At 40.3% G+C, this 18,590-nt stretch overlaps 1 protein-coding gene across 4 annotated transcripts in view; it reads left to right on the top strand.

Moving 5' to 3' along the window:
• phf14 (PHD finger protein 14) overlaps positions 1-18,590 on the top strand; it is a 121,305-nt gene that overhangs the window by 20,377 nt on the left and 82,338 nt on the right. For all 4 annotated transcript variants that reach the window (XM_073463080.1, XM_073463079.1, XM_073463082.1 and 1 more), the window contains exons 5-8: positions 5,728-5,887; positions 6,677-6,788; positions 8,116-8,253; positions 18,182-18,328. In XM_073463080.1, the coding sequence (XP_073319181.1) occupies positions 5,728-5,887; positions 6,677-6,788; positions 8,116-8,253; positions 18,182-18,328 (557 nt within the window). The remainder of the gene's footprint in view (positions 1-5,727; positions 5,888-6,676; positions 6,789-8,115; positions 8,254-18,181; positions 18,329-18,590) is intronic.

The raw sequence follows: 18,590 nt of genomic DNA, 5'->3' as shown, positions 1-18,590 counted from the left end.
TCCGCGTCTGATGTAACGTTACTAGTAATGTTATTTTTGTCTTCCATTGCGCTGTCCTCCGTCTCTGCCATGCTGCTTTGCCTCTGTTTACTCCCGAACGACCAGTGCCGTAAACGAGTCCTTGCGGGTGACGTAAAAATGCTACCACAAAGCAGTAGCGTTGCTGCAGTTACATTCGCCTTCATACAATGAACTTGTTTTGAACTCAAAATTTGGATATCCAACGGTCATTCCGACGTTCAGTTGTGCTTTACACGGCGTATTTAATCACAACCGTAGTGTACGTTAACGTTAGTGTAGCAACAGTGCTAAACAAGTAGCCTACACATTAAAATTACGATATAAACAACAGAGGGTTATATCCTACGGTAGACATTTTTATATCGCACTACGATATATATCGTAATATCGCACAGCTCTAATAACACATCACCATTGAATGTCATCCTTCTCTGATACAGTAATGTGAATGTGATGTTGGATTTTAGGCTTAAATGTTAGTGATTTGCATTGTTTTTGGAAATATGACTCATTCTATACAGTCTCTAGAGACGTATGATTCAACTTTGTCCCATGGTCAAGTGTTAAAAACTGCAATCCATCATAATATTGATTTGCAATACTTGTAGAATCGCAATACTAAAAAATTGCAATACATATCTAATTGACACCCAAGTGTCATGACAGTATCAAATTGGGAGATATAAATGTTAGAGAAATTAACTCAGATGTGCTGAAAATATAATTATGTCCCCAAATGTGCTCACCTCATTCATGCTGTCACTTTATTTTTTCAATTTAATACTATGAAAAGGTTAAGTCCAATGTTATTTTGCTATTGTCAACAAAACAGATGAAATTACAAAAAAACATCTCTGAATTAGTCTGTCTCTTAATGCTCTCTGACTTACTTAACTTGTCTGTGGCACTCAACATTAAGGGCAAAACATCTTAAAAATCTATCACAATTTTTTTTTTTTATAGTTTTTACATATAAATAAGTAGAGTAATTTTCTAAAACAACTGGCCACTGTAGTTTTTTTTTTTAACAAACATTGCTAAGATAGGAGGAAATAGTGCTTTTATTGGGGACTATTTTCAATAGTGGATAAATCAATATTTGGCTAGCAGGACAGTGGATTGGAATTGGGTCAGATTTGGTGTTCATGGTAGTGAAACACCAAATCTGACTGGAATGGTCACCCAGTTAATGTTTTTTAAAATAGTTTTTGGAAAACCTTTTTTTTTTTTTTTTAACAAATCTATAGCAAAGATGAAGATATATCAGGCTTTTGATTCACACAATACCTGTTAGTGGGATTGGCAAGTGGAATGTGTAAACAATAAAAAACATACAGAATAGCATTAGCCTTATAGAGATACTGTAAATTAAACTAAGTATAAGAAATATGTTGTGAATATATTGTGTGTAACGTGGCAGGGTAGTGGGAAACATTTCTCCCACTATCCTGGCATGTATGGTTATTGCACATTTGAATGTGGCGATGAGAGATAAAATCTTCATCCACCCACTGTATCTTTTAGTCTATGCCTTAAAAGAAACCAGATCTGAACTGAATAGTATTTTGAGCTCAAATGTTTTTTAACAAACAGGGCTGGGCAAAATGATTTATTCTTTTAAGTGTTGTGATTCTTTCCTTTTTACGATTCTGAATCAATTCTTTGATTCCTGAATTGATTATATGTAACTAGCACTTTGTTCTTGGTGTCTCTTAGCTAGATGCCAAGACATAAACAGGATTTACCATTAATGTGCTAACTGAAATAAGCATCTCAATAAAAATATTTTTAAAAAGATGATCCATTTTACTATACATAAAACATGTGTGGGCTTACTCAAAGACATATTATAAATATTTCCTGTTTTATTAATTATTGTGATAGCAATTGCTTGATGACCCAAAATAGCTAAATGTAGCAGTTCAAAAAGCATTTTTTTTCAGCACTTTTATATGCATTATTGCAATGATGCTGCTAAAACAAACCTCAGAAGGACTGACTGACAAGTGATTTGTAATGTTTTTGGAAATATGACTCATGCTATACAGTCTCTAGAGGTGTATGATTCGACCTTGTCCCATGGTCAAGTCAAAAACTGCAGTCAATCATAATATTGATTTGCAATACTTAGAATACATATACATATCTCATTGACACCCAAGTGTCGTGACAGTATCAAATTGGGAGATATCAAATTTGGACATATGGTCCTGGCCCTAATAACAAAGTTTTTCAAGAACCATTTGTGATAGTTTACTCTAATAAGGTAGGTAGAAATAAGAACTTATGACAAATCAGTATATCTATCAAAAAAAATTAATACTGAAATTTCCCAGTAGCTGATTTCTATAAAGTGTCTCATTAGTCAAGTCATGTCAGTTTTATTTATATAGCCCAGATTCACAAATCACGATTTGCCTCAAGGGACTTATTAAGACTTGGTGCCACCACAAGCATCCAGAACAACTTCAGTGCTCCTAGATTCGCCAAATGTGTGGAAATCTACTGGATGGGCAATGAAGATGAAAGAAATTCTCTCATTTAGTGTTTCGATGATGGGTGTGAAGGGTACTATCTAACAGGGTGCTTCAAAATTTCCCCATTGTTTTTTAGTTGGGTTGAGACCTGTTGATTGTGAAGGCCATACCACATGATTCATATCATTTTCACACTCATCAAATCATTCACTGATCATTGTGTCCTGTTTAGAAGGATCCACATTCATTATGTTTTTTCGATCATTAGTTCATATTCCTCTTTTAATTTGTCAACCATTTGTATTCCTGGGTATGTAGATAACTATAGATGGATGATTAGCAGAGGAAAATGTGAGTCATCAACGTTCTGTCAGGATAACAGATGGCTGGTTCAGTAATGTGAGGTGCTTATGAGTTTTCTTTTCATCATATGGTAAAACAACCCATGGGAACCCTCCTGCGTTACCTTAATCCTATGTCTTCATACTGACACGATTTTATATTCTCACTGCTGGATGCATCCACACCTAGTTGGTTAGTCTTTGTTGGAGGCAGGCAGACATTTCTTTCTATTAAATCTCAATTCAGTTAAAAGTACTTGGTTCAGTCAACTCTACCTTGCCCCTTCTATTTTTCCTGCCAAGCTCGTCATTTCTGACAAGGATAATCTTTCCTTCAGGGATTATGAAGCTATCCTGTAGTCATCACTTTTTGTCAGCTTAGCTCATATTAGCCAGCAACCCGTGGCTTAACGGTCTGAGCTTTGTATCTCAGTTCAAAAGGAACACCGAAGATCTGTGCCACGTTTCAAGTTTTCAAGTCGGTTAAACCAACATGGTGGTCATTCACAACTCCCAGTTCCACGGTTCAAAGCCCAATCAGTGAAGATGAATGCCCAATGATGCCAGAGGTATTCCAGTAATACCTATACTGGAGCTATATTGGAGTGTGCAGGACTTGGCCTCTTGCCCTTGCCACATACTGTGAAGGAAATGGAGGTAGAAATAGGCAGTAGTTTTGTTCACATCTTAGATAGCTAGATTCTAAGTATTTCTTCCATCTTGAAGGTCAGGGCGAAGTCCAGCTGGGACTTCATAGCCCCTTTGCTATAATCAGTATCTTGATTGGTGTATCCTGCCTTTAAGCTGATCTAAAAAAAAAAACTAAAAAAACATCAACGGTGGCCTGTAAAAACTGTAGCTACCCACGAGCCTCTGAAAAGCAGAGAGAGTTTAAAATTAGTGATTCACCATGACACACAGCAAATGGTCTCTCAATCAGAAAAGGACATGCACCTACCACACAAAGTGTAGAGCTGAATAAACAACTCCATCTGCCCCAGTGTTTGCTTTCGATGGGCTGCCCAACTCCCCAGTGTGGCACACAGTGACGTGCATGCAGAACATTGAGCTTTTGATTTGTGAGTCTCTCCCATTGCTCAAAAAGCCTGAAGGCTGGTTGACTGAATTAGAAGTTAGAGTGTTATCTCCCCAACGGAGGCTGAGTACTGATTGCTGCCCTCATTGGTAGTGAAGAGCACGTCTGCCTGGTGTAATAGCTGCCATAGAAACCACATCAGCCAAGTAATTGTTTATGCAACCTCAGAAAATTAAGATGACAACATTAAAATTCTTTCCCTTGGCTTCTTCTTACTTTGTGTTATTTTTTTTATTTTTATGAAATGTTCAGTTGGTGGTGCTGCAGTGTCACAGTACATTGGCAGCTGTGGACCAGAGCAGACCAGGTTTGTTTTCAACCTTTTGTCTTCTACTTGGTTCCTAGAGTGTTAGAATAACAAAATCAGTACAGTTACCAATAATGACACTGTGGTACATTGGCTACTGATTTGAGTCAGTTGAATACAGGACATAAAGTATAACAATGCCAGTATGTCTCTGGTTGCTGATTGGTTTCAGTTTCGTCTCTAAATGGGAGCATTTAGGGGTTGTCACAATTCTCCAAATCCATGATTTGGTTTGATTCAACTCAGTGTTTAATTTAAACTTGTTTTTTGCTATGCCATTCTTTTTACTAATGCATCTGGATTTGTAAAGACCAACAAACCATTGACTTTATGCCCTGACAACTTCCATTACATTTTCAAATTCTTCTTAAAATAGATAAGAGTACTTTACTACACCTTGACTTCATCCTGGTGTCTTTTTGCAGATTAGAGTCAGACAAAGGTCCAATAGAACAACAATATACAGAAATTCAGTCCGTCGTTTATCTCTATGCACCAATTTACAGTATAAATGTCTGGAATTGCAACTGCAGACTAATGTTAAGCTAGCTGGCGCTCTTCCTGGGGGCTTGATCTCGATCTCTTGAAGAGGAAGTTCCGGTCAAGTCAACCATGTTAATACTCCTCCTCTTCTTTGTTGGTTTTACCAGTGGACTAAAAACCACACCGCCATCCACAGTATCAGAGTATAAAACATTATGCGTTCCTGTGAACGCATAATTGAGTGAGCGAGAACGGGATGTGCAGCTCCAAAAATAAAAAACAATATGTGGCGGCTAATGTTGATATTGTTCCAGCCTGCCGCAAAAAAATGAATGTGTAGGAAACAGAAGTAAATTGCTGATGCCAGAGCTGATGCATGCTGCATGATGCACACGTGTGTGATGAGGTGGGCGGGGCTGGATGGCGGATGGTCTGTGTGCGCTGTACAATTACATCATTGATTGGAGAAAAAAATGGAATTTGGATTTTATCTTCCTGGGCGGGTCTCAGTTTACTTGGGCAGGCCTCCCAAGTAGAGCCTATGTATGGGAAACACTGCTTTTATACGCCTTCAAACACACAGACAGTGGTACTAATGGACACAGACATTTATGGTATAGTGTTACATGTGCACAATGTGCAGCGGAGTTTTTTCATTACAGTAATGAAAGGGACGCTGTTGCGATTTTTAAATGCGCCGGGATAGCATCTTACTGTATTACTGCCCAACTCTAATAACAGAAAAAGATCAACGGTAAACAATAAGTTGTTTATTTAGATTCCAAAAATTAGATTTTGACAGGTTCTTATTGTTGCCATTTAAAGGTATGATCCATCTGCTCATTTGCCTATATCTACCTTGCTTCGTGGAGCGTGTGATGGACGGCAATGTTCACGCCACTGCCTTTTTATAAGAGTCTGTTATATGGACAATAGGATGACTGTTGTCTTTAATAATGTCATTAATATTGCAGCACCGGCAATCCTTTTCTGTGTTTCCAGGATGTTATGGTGTGGATGGTGAGAGCGACTCTATCATGAGCTCTGCATCAGAGAATTCAACGGAGCCCTGGTTCTGTGATGCCTGTAAGAATGGAGTGACTCCCAGCTGTGAGCTGTGCCCCAACCAGGATGGCATCTTCAAAGAGACGGATGCCGGGAGGTGGGACACAGTTGCACATTGACACGGTGGTCAGTTGCCATTTACTAGAGGCAGCGAGTGGAACGTGTTCAGAAACAAATAGCGCCTTAGTTAATGACCATAGCTGGTTGAATGGCTGAAGGCAATATGTGTACAAGCTAAATTGTACATATATTCAGTAGTGGAAAGAGAGGAAGTTGGATTAAGGAGAAGAGAGAGAACTGGTAGAGGAGTGAAATAAGGGGATGGAGGGAAGAGACGAGATAGAGGAAGAAAAGGAGTGAGAGAAAAGAGTGTGTTATGTGAGGCGTGGAGACTTCAGCCACGTTATCGCTGATAGTGCTCCTCAGCCAGGCTGCACCCGAATTTACTACTTCACTAGAGCATGAAAAACACAGCAAATTAAACTGTGAAGCTGTTGCTTGCTAGAGATGGATATCTTTATATTGGACTTCGGATTCTCTTCCCTAAAGTCCGCATTTGAATTGTGTCCCACCAAACTGTAGCTGAGTCTGGGGCTACATAAATCTATGAATCCATTTCTTTTTGAAGTGTCTGAGCAACTCACTGCAGCCAATTTCATGATATTAAGTTTTTATTGTCTGCAGTAATTCACCACCCTAAATGCAAAAATAACCACAGCCATAGATAAATGTCACCTTTTTAATGCAACTTTACATCTTGAAACATTTTCAGGTCATGATTTGCATACTGATGTGCTGGAGTTTGTTATGTTTCTCTTAAAAAACATAAGTAAAAAAAAAAAAACTGTTTATCAGCCAATTTGATGTTTTTCCTTTTCACTTTCAGATGGGTGCATGTGGTTTGTGCACTTTATGTTCCTGGAGTAGCATTTGGAGACATTGATAAACTACGACCAGTGACGCTGACAGAGATGAATTATTCAAAATATGGGGCCAAGGCGAGTACTCTATGCATGTTGATTTTGGTTTTACTGACATGTTTAACATACTGCAGGAGCCACTTTTTTAGATGTTCTTTTTGATTAGTGTATCTTGAATGTATATCCAAATATATTATTGATTCATCAGCATTCCTGCTTAGTTATCATTGACTAGACAATGCCACATCTATTAATGAAATGTAGCATGCTCACATTCACTGAAAACACCTGAAACATTTCAAACTTGAATGTTTAAAAATGTTAGTTCTTTTTGGCAAGGTGTACGATGAGTAGGGGTGTAACGGTTCACCAAACCCACGATTCGGTTCGAACTTCGGTTTTTGACTCACAGTTCGGTTCAAACCTTGGTTTTTAAAAACATACTGAAAAACCTTTTGGAAAACTTCCAGAAAAAATGTCTGGATTTTATTAAAGGATTGTTGCATTGCAATATCAAGAACATGAACATTACTTAAGTTATATTAACTTAACCAAGTATAACACTTCTCTTTAGACCAGTCCACAATAAAAAAAAAATGTAAAAAAAAACACTTCTATTAATCTCTTAACTATCCAGGAATAAAAAAAATAAACATTTGTCTTAATGAGAAATGAAGTTGAAGCTGAAGTACTTAAAAAGTTCAAGTACTGAAAGGGCTTGAAGTGTCAGTTTAAGTGTAAGGATTAAAAGGAGTTGAAATTTAATCACCACAATACTGCGATGATGTGATGCCTACTGGAGGGTTGAGCTCATTAACGTCATCACCACTTTTTTTTATGTCATTTGTTTGGCAGTAAACTGTAGGCATAGGCCAGTAAACTGCCAAACCATAGGGATATGTTGCTTTTTCACAGTGGTGAAGAAAAAAATCTGCACCGTCACAAGGAGAAAGGAGAAAAAAACAGTTGTGCTGTGTACACTGTTGGAATATCGTTTGATGTGAATAGATTAGATAGACATTAAAACATATAAACAGAATTGAGAGCAGTTGATAGTGGCATCATTTTTAACACTTGAAACTGCTAAACACCACACCACTGTAAGTCTGTTTGGAGACTTTGAATGTCTGTGAAAAGGCCTTATAAAATCTGGCTCCAAGGGAAAACGGGACATTTTAATGACTTAGCCATCCTGTTTTACATTTAACACATTGTGTGGTGTTTCTAAAGGTGATGCCTTCAGTGATCATAAGATAAAATGCATTGTTGTGCGGTAGATAATGATAGATGTTGTGCGGTCTGCATCCACACCATTGGAAAAACTAGGCACACAGAAATCAGTATTCTATTCCTCCTTGTAGCAGCTACAACTTGAAGTCTCCTTGTTGTGTTCTGTTGCATTTAGGAGTGCAGTTTCTGTGAGGACGCCCGCTTTGCCAGGACGGGTGTGTGCATCAGCTGTGATGCAGGAATGTGTCGCTCTTATTTCCATGTCACCTGTGCTCAGAGGGAGGGACTCCTGTCTGAGGCTGCAGCGGAGGAGGTGAGAAAAAAACCTGGATATTTAAACCAGTGTTCAAGATATAATACTTCAAATACCCTTTAACTGGGTTGTATGGCTCCATAGCAAATCTTCTATCACAACCAATCAAATTGGTAGATTTACATATGACTTCGGGGTATTTTTTTTTTTCTCTGTGGGACCATTTAAACAAAATTTTGCTTCAACTTACAGACACAGTTGGCATATTTGACTTAAGTGTGAGTTACTCATGGGTAGTGGAATTGATTGATGGATATAACAGTAGCTACAAGCAGGTCAGAGCCAACAGAAACATTTTAAAGACGGCTTTAAAAAAAAATAAATAATATGACACTGCTCATTTTGTCTGTCAACTCACTGCTGTTTCAGTCCCAAGCTCTGATCTGTCCAACAAAACAGCAGGCAGCAGCATTAGCATCCGTCCATCCGTCCATCAATCAATTCCCTTCTTTCCTTCCTTTTTGATACCATATGTTATACCTCCTTAAAACAGTGCTTTACAAGTAATTGAAACATGTACAATGTAAAGAAAACATATGATTTAGAGACTAGCCTTGCCTAGCTCCTCTGTGTCCTCTCTGATGCTCTGCAGTGACTCTGGACAGAGGGTTCGAACAGGCTGAACACACTGGATGTGTGTGCAGCGCTGCTGCGTAGCATTACCTCTTGCTTTCAATTTACGTGTCCATGTTAACAGGTGTAGAGCAGACTGGACTGCTGCTCTCCTCTCCCTCACAGCAGAGATTGCTGTGAGGGAGAGGAGGGGCTGTGAAAGTGTGGGTGTGGCAAAAGTGATATAATGAGTGCACACCTGTGGGTGAGAGGACAACAGGAGAGTGTGTGTGTGAGGAAAAGCAGAGACTGGGAGCAGAAGCAGAGGAAGAGGGTCTGGAAAGGAAGGAGTGTTTGGAGAAAAAAACACGGGAGAGACCAAGTATCAGGACCAAGGTTCCGCTATCATCGGAGCGGGTTTGGAAAAGTTTTACCTTTTTTGCTGCTGATACATGTGTGAGCTACAGCTCCTGACTGTGAGTTTTTAACAGTGGATCATTGCTCGTCATTGGGACACTCCTTTTTGTCCAGAGACTGCCTTCCTTGAATTCATAACTGCTCCCCATTTCACACTAGCCCCCATCCCCTTACCCTTTCATGAACCTGGGAAATCACCACATCTCCCAGTTGGGACTCTCCCTTCCCCCTCCTATCCCAGTAATACCACGTGGACTGAACACACACCCACCCACCCACACACACACACACACCCACACATTCCCATTCAGCCTACATTTCTGGACATTTACCAATTTACACTATTCAAATGACTTTAAAGCACAAAAAGGATATTTAATTTGAATGAATTGATTTGTTATTTCTGATATGTTCTCTTATATGACCCAGGACCAATTATGAACTGTACTGAAGTGTTTTGATTATGTTAATAGAAGTCAAATTTATTTTGTTTGAAGTATTAATGTTTACTGAAATTTAAACTTGAAGCGGACATTCTTTTGATTTTTATTTAAAGGGACATGGGGCAGGATTTGTGAAAAAATAAACATGCATTTTAAGTTTTTTAATGCTAATGGGTGATGAAGTGTTCAAAACCGAAAAGAATGAGCCCACCCACGTATCTCTCCATTGCCTTGAACAGGCTATGTGCTACATAATGTACTGCAATTCGTGGTCCGAATTTCCCGCGCAGTCCTGCAGACGTGACATCAGATGACGCTGAATGCACGTCCTCGACAGCTTTCGACTTGGATATGGGAAGAAGACAAGCGCGGTGGACCCAAACTAGTGTTTGGGTAGTAATGGATTCTGCTATGGCCAGCAAACAACCCACCACCACACAAAGTCCACTAAAAAGTCATACTAAGAAGAAAACGAAGGTTTTATCAGTGGCATGTCGTGAGTCAAAACGAAATTACGACCAAAGCCTGGCTGGCACCCGAATAAACATTGGATACACGTTCGACTTGTGGAGGCAGCTTCAACTTGAATTGGGACTGAAAACTGATGCTGACATGGCTCATTTCCTAGTAACCAGGTAAGAAAACATTACAGGTCATGTTTAGAGCTTGATTTGAAAATCATATGAGATCACGAGGACTCGGAGTGACCCAACGTGCAAAGTAGCGTTAGCTGCAAACATGTAACTTAGTCCACCGCTGTGTAACACTGAATAGTTACAGACTGCGCATTTTCCACGGTCCTTTAGTCTGAAACCGAATAGTTAGAAATATTTCCCTTTTTATATATGGGACCGAAACCCCAACCTGTTATCCGGGAGGTGACGTTAGCAGCTAGCCACAGGCTAACAGTTTGTTTGTGTCTGTGTAGTAACATTAGCCGCTTACACACAGCAATCCCGTATCAGAGACGATATTTTTGTCCCCCAATATGCCGTCTTTGCTTTTGCCTGTGCCTTTCAGACTGCATCAACCGTAACGGTAAATCGCCGCGCTTGTGTGTCGCTACACACAGCGAGCTGGCTTCCCGGCTGCTTCATGTGTGTAGGGGATAAGGCATCAGCTGCACTGCTGTGAAGAGTTCATAAGCGCTCCCCCGCCAGCTTGGCTGATGGCTGCAAGTTACCCTAACGGCCGCAACGGCGTCGTGTCACTATTCAGTCTTATATCTTGATCCTGCCCCAAGTCCCTTTAAACCTATTCTTTGGACTTTTTGTGGAGTGTACGTACGCTTATTGAGGCCGAAAACCCTGAGGTATCTTTTGAAAATTCGATATAATTAATGGTATATCTGGCACCCTAATTAGAATACATGTAGGCCTTCTTAAGTTACGCTACAGAAATGGCGCCCAACGTGGGGCCGGCAGCCACCAAAAGTAATTAAGACGACGAAAGTCAACTTTTCTAAATGGCTACAGCCTACTTCTTTATTTAAATGTTTTCAAATGTTTGCAGATTTTGGCATATGGTGCTATGAAATGTGTTGGTAATTGAATAATGTGACTGATGAAAAGTGGTATTTTCATTAATGATTTGGGCTGACTCATTGATTCATAACTAAGAAAACTAATAATGTCTAGTTCTGACCAAGCCCAACTCCACTCCAGGTCTGTCTCTCCGGATATAGAGGCACCTGATACACCAAACATACACACTCCATCACAGGTTCACCCTTCCTTACCCATACCAGCTCCTATTCAAACATATCTCCAGACTCCAGCCCAGCTTTCTCTAAGGAGGAATGACCAACGTGTACAGTTTTCTCCTTTTCCACAAACTGAACAATTCAATTCATCCCTTCGATCTTTGGTTTTGGAGAATGAACCAATCACTCCTCAAAATCCACCATACTGGACTGCTCCACCAGAGGTCAGCAGAGAAACCTTCCCATCTTCATCTTCTTTATCAGTGTCTTGCTGTGCTTTACCTGGAGAACTTGAAACACCTGCAAAAGAATTGGGTCAAATAGCAGCAGCCACTCTGGCGGACGATGGTAAAGAAAATGGAGGACCAAGATAAAGAAATAAAAGAACTGATAAAATGTGTCAAGGAAAATCAAACTCATTCTAAAGACCAATACCAAGCCTTTGTTGACCAAAATAATGTCCAATTTTCTCAACTTAAAGTAGCAGTATCATCCACCACCGACAGGATGGAAACGGAACTGGATCAATTAATGAAAGTAGATAAAACTGTGACTTAAGAGGAAATAAAAAACTCTGAAAGCTCTCTTGTCTGAGATTCGTTTCATGATGGAACAACTTCAAGTGGAACTGCAACAAGAGGTGCGTGCCTTACATAAACATGTCCTAGACAGTAATGGCAACTTATGCAAAGCGGTTGACTACTGTGTGACCCAGATCCACGAGCTATCCATAAAAGTTGAGAAAATGGAAAACAATATAAAGGAACAAAGGGATGATGGGGAAGAGAAAATGGTCGCTTTGGGAAGGAAAAATAAGTCTGAACCTTGTTTTCAACCTTTAAGTTCAGCTTCACACCCAGGGGAGTCACATCTAGCCCCTCCTATATCATCCATCCCCTCCTGCGTTGTAAAGGGTGATCATATCAAACTGATATTCCCAACTTTTGGGAAACCTAATGATGATCCAGATCCCCTGAATTATCTATCTAAATGTAGGGATTTTCTGGCCCAACAACCATTAGCTAACCTGATCTTCTGGCAACTTTCAGAACAATACTTCATGGTACAGCCCGGGGCTGGTGGGACATAGCCAAATCCAGTGTGTCCACATGGAAAGAGTTTGAATCTGCTTTTCAGGCAGCATTTCTTGCTGAGGACTACGAGGATGAGTTGGCGGAACGAGTGAGAAATAGGAGACAAGGAAAGGAAGAAGGAATAAGAGATTTTGCTTTCTCCTATAGAGCCCTGTGTAATAAATGGAATTCTTCTCTCCCTGAGTCTACAATTGTCAAGATGATTTTCAAGAATATCAACCCACATCTGGCAAGCCAACTCAGGGGTAGAGTTAATAGTGTGGACCAGTTGGTACGCTTGGGTCATCAACTGGAAAAGGATTTTGAACAATGTCAGAAATGTTAATGCTCCAAGAAATCAGAAAAATGTCTCCAATAGATTAGCTGAAAACCCTGTGCTGTGCTGGAGATGTAATGGTCAGCATCAACCTGGTCAGTGTCCCAATTATAAGATAACCCCATCCAACCCTTCCAAAAATCTATCAAGTGCTCAGCAGAGCAGAAACCCCTCTCATCCAGGTAATACGACTGTTTGAATGATTGATGTGAAATTGACATTCAAGGGAGTATGGTTAGCCTACCAGCAGCCGTGCTGGCTCCTAAAGCCCTGGCTTATGGTATTGTCCTTGGACTGGACTACATATTCCTCAGCACCATGCAGATTAATGTGACAGAGTGTACAGTTTCAAGTCAAATTCCACAGTTGTCTATCTATTTCAGCCAGGCAGTGCCAATATACCTGAAACGGTCCACCATCTTCAGAGGCAAAATCAAGTTGGAAAAGGCCCCAAACAAAAATGCATGCCAAGTGTTGTCTTAATAAGCTCCATTCCACCTCCTGCACTCTGTTTGGAACCTGTCCGCGTGGATGTTACGGACTATATCCATCTTGCTGTTACCAATGCCCATTTAATGGATCAAGACCAGCAACGGCTACGAGAGTTACCCGAGTCTAATCCAGAAGTCTGTACACACAAACCAGGAAGAACTGAGGTTTTGCAACACCAAATACATACTACTAGTGCAGTACCCATCAAACAAAAGCCTTATCGTATGTCACCTACAGAACAAGTCATTGTTAAGGAACAGTTGCAGGAGATGTTGACAGCTGGTATAGTAGAGCCATCACATTCAGGATGGGCATCCCCTGTTGTTCTGCCACCAAAGAAAGATGGGGGACACAGATTTTATGTTGATTTCTGAAAAGTCAATGCCATCACTGAAACTGATGCATATCCCCTTCCAAATATAAATGAAATTCTTGAATCCCTCTCGGGCGCTGCTTTCTTCTCTACGATAGACCTGAACAGTGGGTACTGGCAAGTACCTATGGAACGCAGATGCAAAGAGAAGACAGCTTTCATTACACCATTTGGACTCTATCATTTCAATGTTATGCCTTTTGGTCTGAAAAATGCTCCCGCGACCTTTCAAAGGTTAATGGAAACTGTCTTGGGAGATCTGAGGGGACAAGTTTGTCTGGTCTACTTGGATGACATCATTATCTATTCATCCTCGGTGTCACAACATTTCAAGGTCCTCCAGAGAGTTTTGGATAAACTCCATGAAGCAAGACTGACCATCAACCTAAAGAAGTCCCGATTCTGTCTACAGGAAATAAAATTCCTGGGCCACACTGTTGATGACAGGGAGTTTCAGCTGATCCTGACAAAGTCAATGCCATCCAGTCATATCCAGTACCAACTAATCTAAAAGAAGTTCAGTGGTTTCTTGGGCTTGCTGGATGGTACCACAGATTTGTGCCAGACTTCTCAAAAACAGCTGAACCATTAAATGCCCTGAAGAAGAAAGGAAAAAAATTCATCTGGAGTCCAGAGTGCCAAAATGCTTTTATCCAGTTGAAAACAAACCTGCTTCTTCCTCCCATTCTGGGTCATCCCAATCTCAATTTACCATTCACTGTCTATACAGATGCAAGTGATACAGGGCTAGGAGCTGTTCTAACACAGAAAAAGGCTGGCAATGCGGAGGAAGTACTTGCCTATGCCAGTCGAACCCTGATTCAAGCTGAACAAAACTATTCTGACAAGGAAAAAGAATGTCTTGCCGTGGTTTGGGCTTTAGTCCTTTTAGGACTTTTTTTTCTGCAATGGGTTTTGAGCTCCACAAAAACCACCAGTCGTCTTATCAGATGGGTTCTGCGACTGCAGAAATTTGACTTTATAGTGGAGTATCGGAAAGGAAAATTAAATGCTGTACCTGATGCTCTCTCCAGGATACCTACATGCGGTGAGTGTAATCTCTATTCAAGTATAAAGGATGTGGATGCTCTTCCAATGACACTCCAGTTGGTCTGGGAAGAACAACACAAAGACCCCAAATTCAAGAGAATCTTTAAAACTCTGGCAGAAAAAGATGACACTGGAGAACACAATTTGTCATTTGTTTTCTGAGATACAATTTGTCCTCCAAAATGACATGACAATCAATGTCACTATTGCCTCTACATTCCAGAGAGCTTGGTTCATCCTATGCTAAGAGCTTACCATAATAGTCCCTTAAGTGGTCATTTGGGAATCTTTAAAACGTACAGAAGACTTCAAGAAGTAAATGTTTGGCCTGGGATGTGGAGAGACGTTAAATGCTGTTTGAAATGTCAAACTCTGAAAGCAGATTACTGAAAACCTGCTGGGAAACTCCAGAAAACCCAAGTTGCAAAACCCAACTCAATGTTGGGTGTGGACTTAGTGGGTCCTCTACCTTGGAGCCCTGAAAGGAACGAGTATCTCTTGGTCTTTGTGGATTACTTCACTCGATGGGTTGAACTTTTCCCTATCAGAGTTGCCAATGCTCAGATCATCGCTTGTATCCTCAGAAAATACATTTTCACAAGATGGGGTGTTCCAGATTTCATCCTGTCTGAGAGAGGATCACAGTTTGTTTCCTCCGGTTTCAAAGAGATCTGTGAGCAATTGACAGTAACACCTAAGGTTACCACTGCCTATCATCCCCAGACCAATATGACAGAGTGAATGAATCGGACATTGAAATGCATGATCGCTTCATATGTGGAAGATAACCATAAAAATTGGGACAAGTATATACCAGAATTCCGCTTTGCCCTGAATTCTGCTGATCAGGAAACAACAGGTGTCTCCCCAGCTGAGTTGCAACTGGGAAGGAAGTTGAAAAGCCCCATGGATAAGCTTCTACAAAGTGGTGCTGACTCCCCTCCTTATGATGTTGTTCATCAGTTGAAGCAGCTCCATGCGAGGGCCAAGGAAAGCAGTGAGAAAGCACATAAACGTCAGTTGAGGAACTACAATAAAAACCGACGAGATGTTGGTTTCAAAACTAAGGATATAGTGTGGGTCAGACACTTTCCACAGTCCAGTGCGAAGGACACATTCATGGCCAAGTTGGCTCCAAAGTGGAAAGGACCATACCGAGTAGTTACTCAACTAGGACCCCTTAATTACCAGGTCGTAATGGAAGAGACTGGTGAGGATGTCAGAATGGTAAATGTGTGCAACCTTAAACCATGTTATCCCAGTGCTGAAGAATGGGAGAGCCAGGAGAAACAAAGGATGCTGGACCTTCTTGAAGACACTTCTGAGGATGAGGAGTTTCTAGGTTTCTCTGACTGGAAAAAAAAAAAAAAATCGAAGGGGGAAGAGTGTGCTGTGAGGGAGAGGAAAGGAGCTGTGAAAGTGTGGGTGTGGCAAAAGTGATATAATGAGTGCACACCTGTGGGTGAGAGGACAACAGGAGTGTGTGTGTGTGTGTGTGTGTGTGTGTGTGTGTGTGTGTGTGTGTGTGTGTGTGTGTGTGTGTGTGTGTGTGTGTGTGTGTGTGTGTGTGTGTGTGTGTGTGTGTGTGTGTGTGTGTGTGGAAAAGCAGAGACTAGGAGTAGAAGCAGAGGAAGAGGGTCTGGAAAGGTGTGTGTGTGAAATGTGACTTTACAGAGACTTACAGTTGTTATTGTTAATGTTCTCACTTGCTCTGTGTGTGTACTGTATGTGTGTGAGGGGTTGCCCCTGCATTATAGTTTTGTGAAAGAGTTTAATATGGCGTGATATTTGTGCCACATTTGTAAAGGAACAATGGGAGATTTTGAGCACAGAAAAATATATTTTGCAAGCACATAAATTATATTTTGAAGAGAAAATATGCGCAAGCACAAAAAATATATTTTTGTTTGCTCAAATGAAATTATGTTTTGCTCGTGCATAATTTCTCTCAAAATATAATTTATGTGCTCAAAATCTCCCATTTCTCCTTCCCGAATGTGGCACAAATATCACGCCCTAGTTTAAGTGCCAGTTCTAGTGCTACTTCTTTGCACAGTGTGATTGTGGCTGACAAGTCAACAATAAATAATATTCCTTTTGGGAATAACTTTGACTACTGTTTGAACTACATTTAGATGAATAGGGTTGCCTAATTCTACTACTGTATTTTTACATGGGTCATATTGTTGGTACATGGAGAGCCAGATATTTTCTGATGTAAAAAGTTTGAGAACCACTGGGTTAGACCATTCACACTGTATGTATGGATACTTCTCATGCGCATGTCAAGCGTGGCTGCTCATGTGATCTAGCGATCCGGAGTCTCGCCTATTTCTGCTGCGACACGCACATGGTTCTCACCAAAAATCAACCTGAAAACGACCTGTAGACATATGGACATCATACCAGCATTTAACTACAGTTTTAATGTCTGTATGTGTAGACTATGTCACAGAAAGAACACACACAGCAGTTGAGGGGCAGTTTCTTTCCTGTGCACACTCTTTCTTTCACTTTCACTCTCCCTCGCTCCCTCTCGTTCCCCCTCTGGCTTTCTCGGCAAAGGCAAACTCCATGTAAAACAGATAGGGCAGGCAGGAGCAGCGCTGCAGCAGCAACGCAGCCTATGTGAACACAAACACACAAGTGAGCAGCAGCAGCAGCAGCTCAGCAACACAGCCACCATGCACTACACAGGCATCCAGTGTGTCCAGCCTGTTACACCTGAGAAAGTCCAAAACACAGAAGTTCAACTTCCTTCAAATTTGTGCTGCGCCTGCAGCAGGATATACTTGATCAGATGTATAAAAGTACTTTTTATGTTGTTATTTTATGATATTTCTTTTAGCTTCACCCTTTTAGTGCTGTTTGTATTCACATAGGCCATTGGCTTGCTGTGTAAAATCCAACCTATCCTTGAAAGTTTTCAATGTATTCCTCTTTAATTTGTCATCGAACTATATAACATTTGTACCACATTTGTACCACATAACCACATTTGTAAATAGTATAGTTCATATGTATATGTATGTTCATATTCATATTATACATTTTATAATAAGTATATACAATATTTGCCCCTCAGCTTTACAATTTTACTAGTGATATCTATTTTGATACAGTATTTTTAACAAGAACAGGAGTATTAATAATCACTGTCAATGCTGCAAGGCAGGATGCACCATACATCCTCTGCTTCTTCACAATATAAATATCCTATCGACTGCAAACCTCTGAATTCAGTCAATCACACGAAAAGGCTTCTATCAATAAGTCAAAGTCCTGATGGCATCTATCTCAACAAGTTAGGCTCAAAAGGTTTCTAGAAGGCCAGCAACTTGACTAAATGTTTCTGCTTTTTTTATTTTACTTCATGTGGCAGAGTGAGGAGTGGAGGGGACAAGGTTGTCAAATGTCAATGTAGTCAATGTTGTAAGCGATAATGTTCCCTTTCTTTACCAATGGTGATGTATGTTTTTATGTCCTCAGGATATTGCTGATCCATTTTTTGCGTACTGCAAACAGCATGCAGACCGCTTTGACAGGAAGTGGAAAAGGAAGAATTATCTGGCCTTACAGTCTTACTGTAAGGTCTCTCTGCAGGAGAGAGAGAAACAGCTTACTCCTGAAGCTCAGGTTAGATTCCTTCATTCATGTCAGCTGCAGCAACCAAATGTCAGAACAACATGGGCATGTGTTTTTGTACTTCTATTCAAATAAGCCCATATGACTTTAAAAGGAGAAGATGATGAGGGGAATATTCCAATGTTCTTCAGTGGAGTGATGACATTTTTTAACATGTTTAATTTGATTTATTTGAATCTCTTTTAGCCCATTGGCTAATTTTTCCAAGAGTAAATGTTACCTTTTTTATTATTGATTTAACTTGGGGAAAACA

Source organism: Pagrus major, chromosome 3, assembly GCF_040436345.1.
Source record: "Pagrus major chromosome 3, Pma_NU_1.0".
NCBI lineage: Eukaryota > Metazoa > Chordata > Actinopteri > Spariformes > Sparidae > Pagrus > Pagrus major.
Note: the sequence above shows the minus strand (reverse complement) of the source record. Positions and strands in the feature narration are given on the sequence as shown.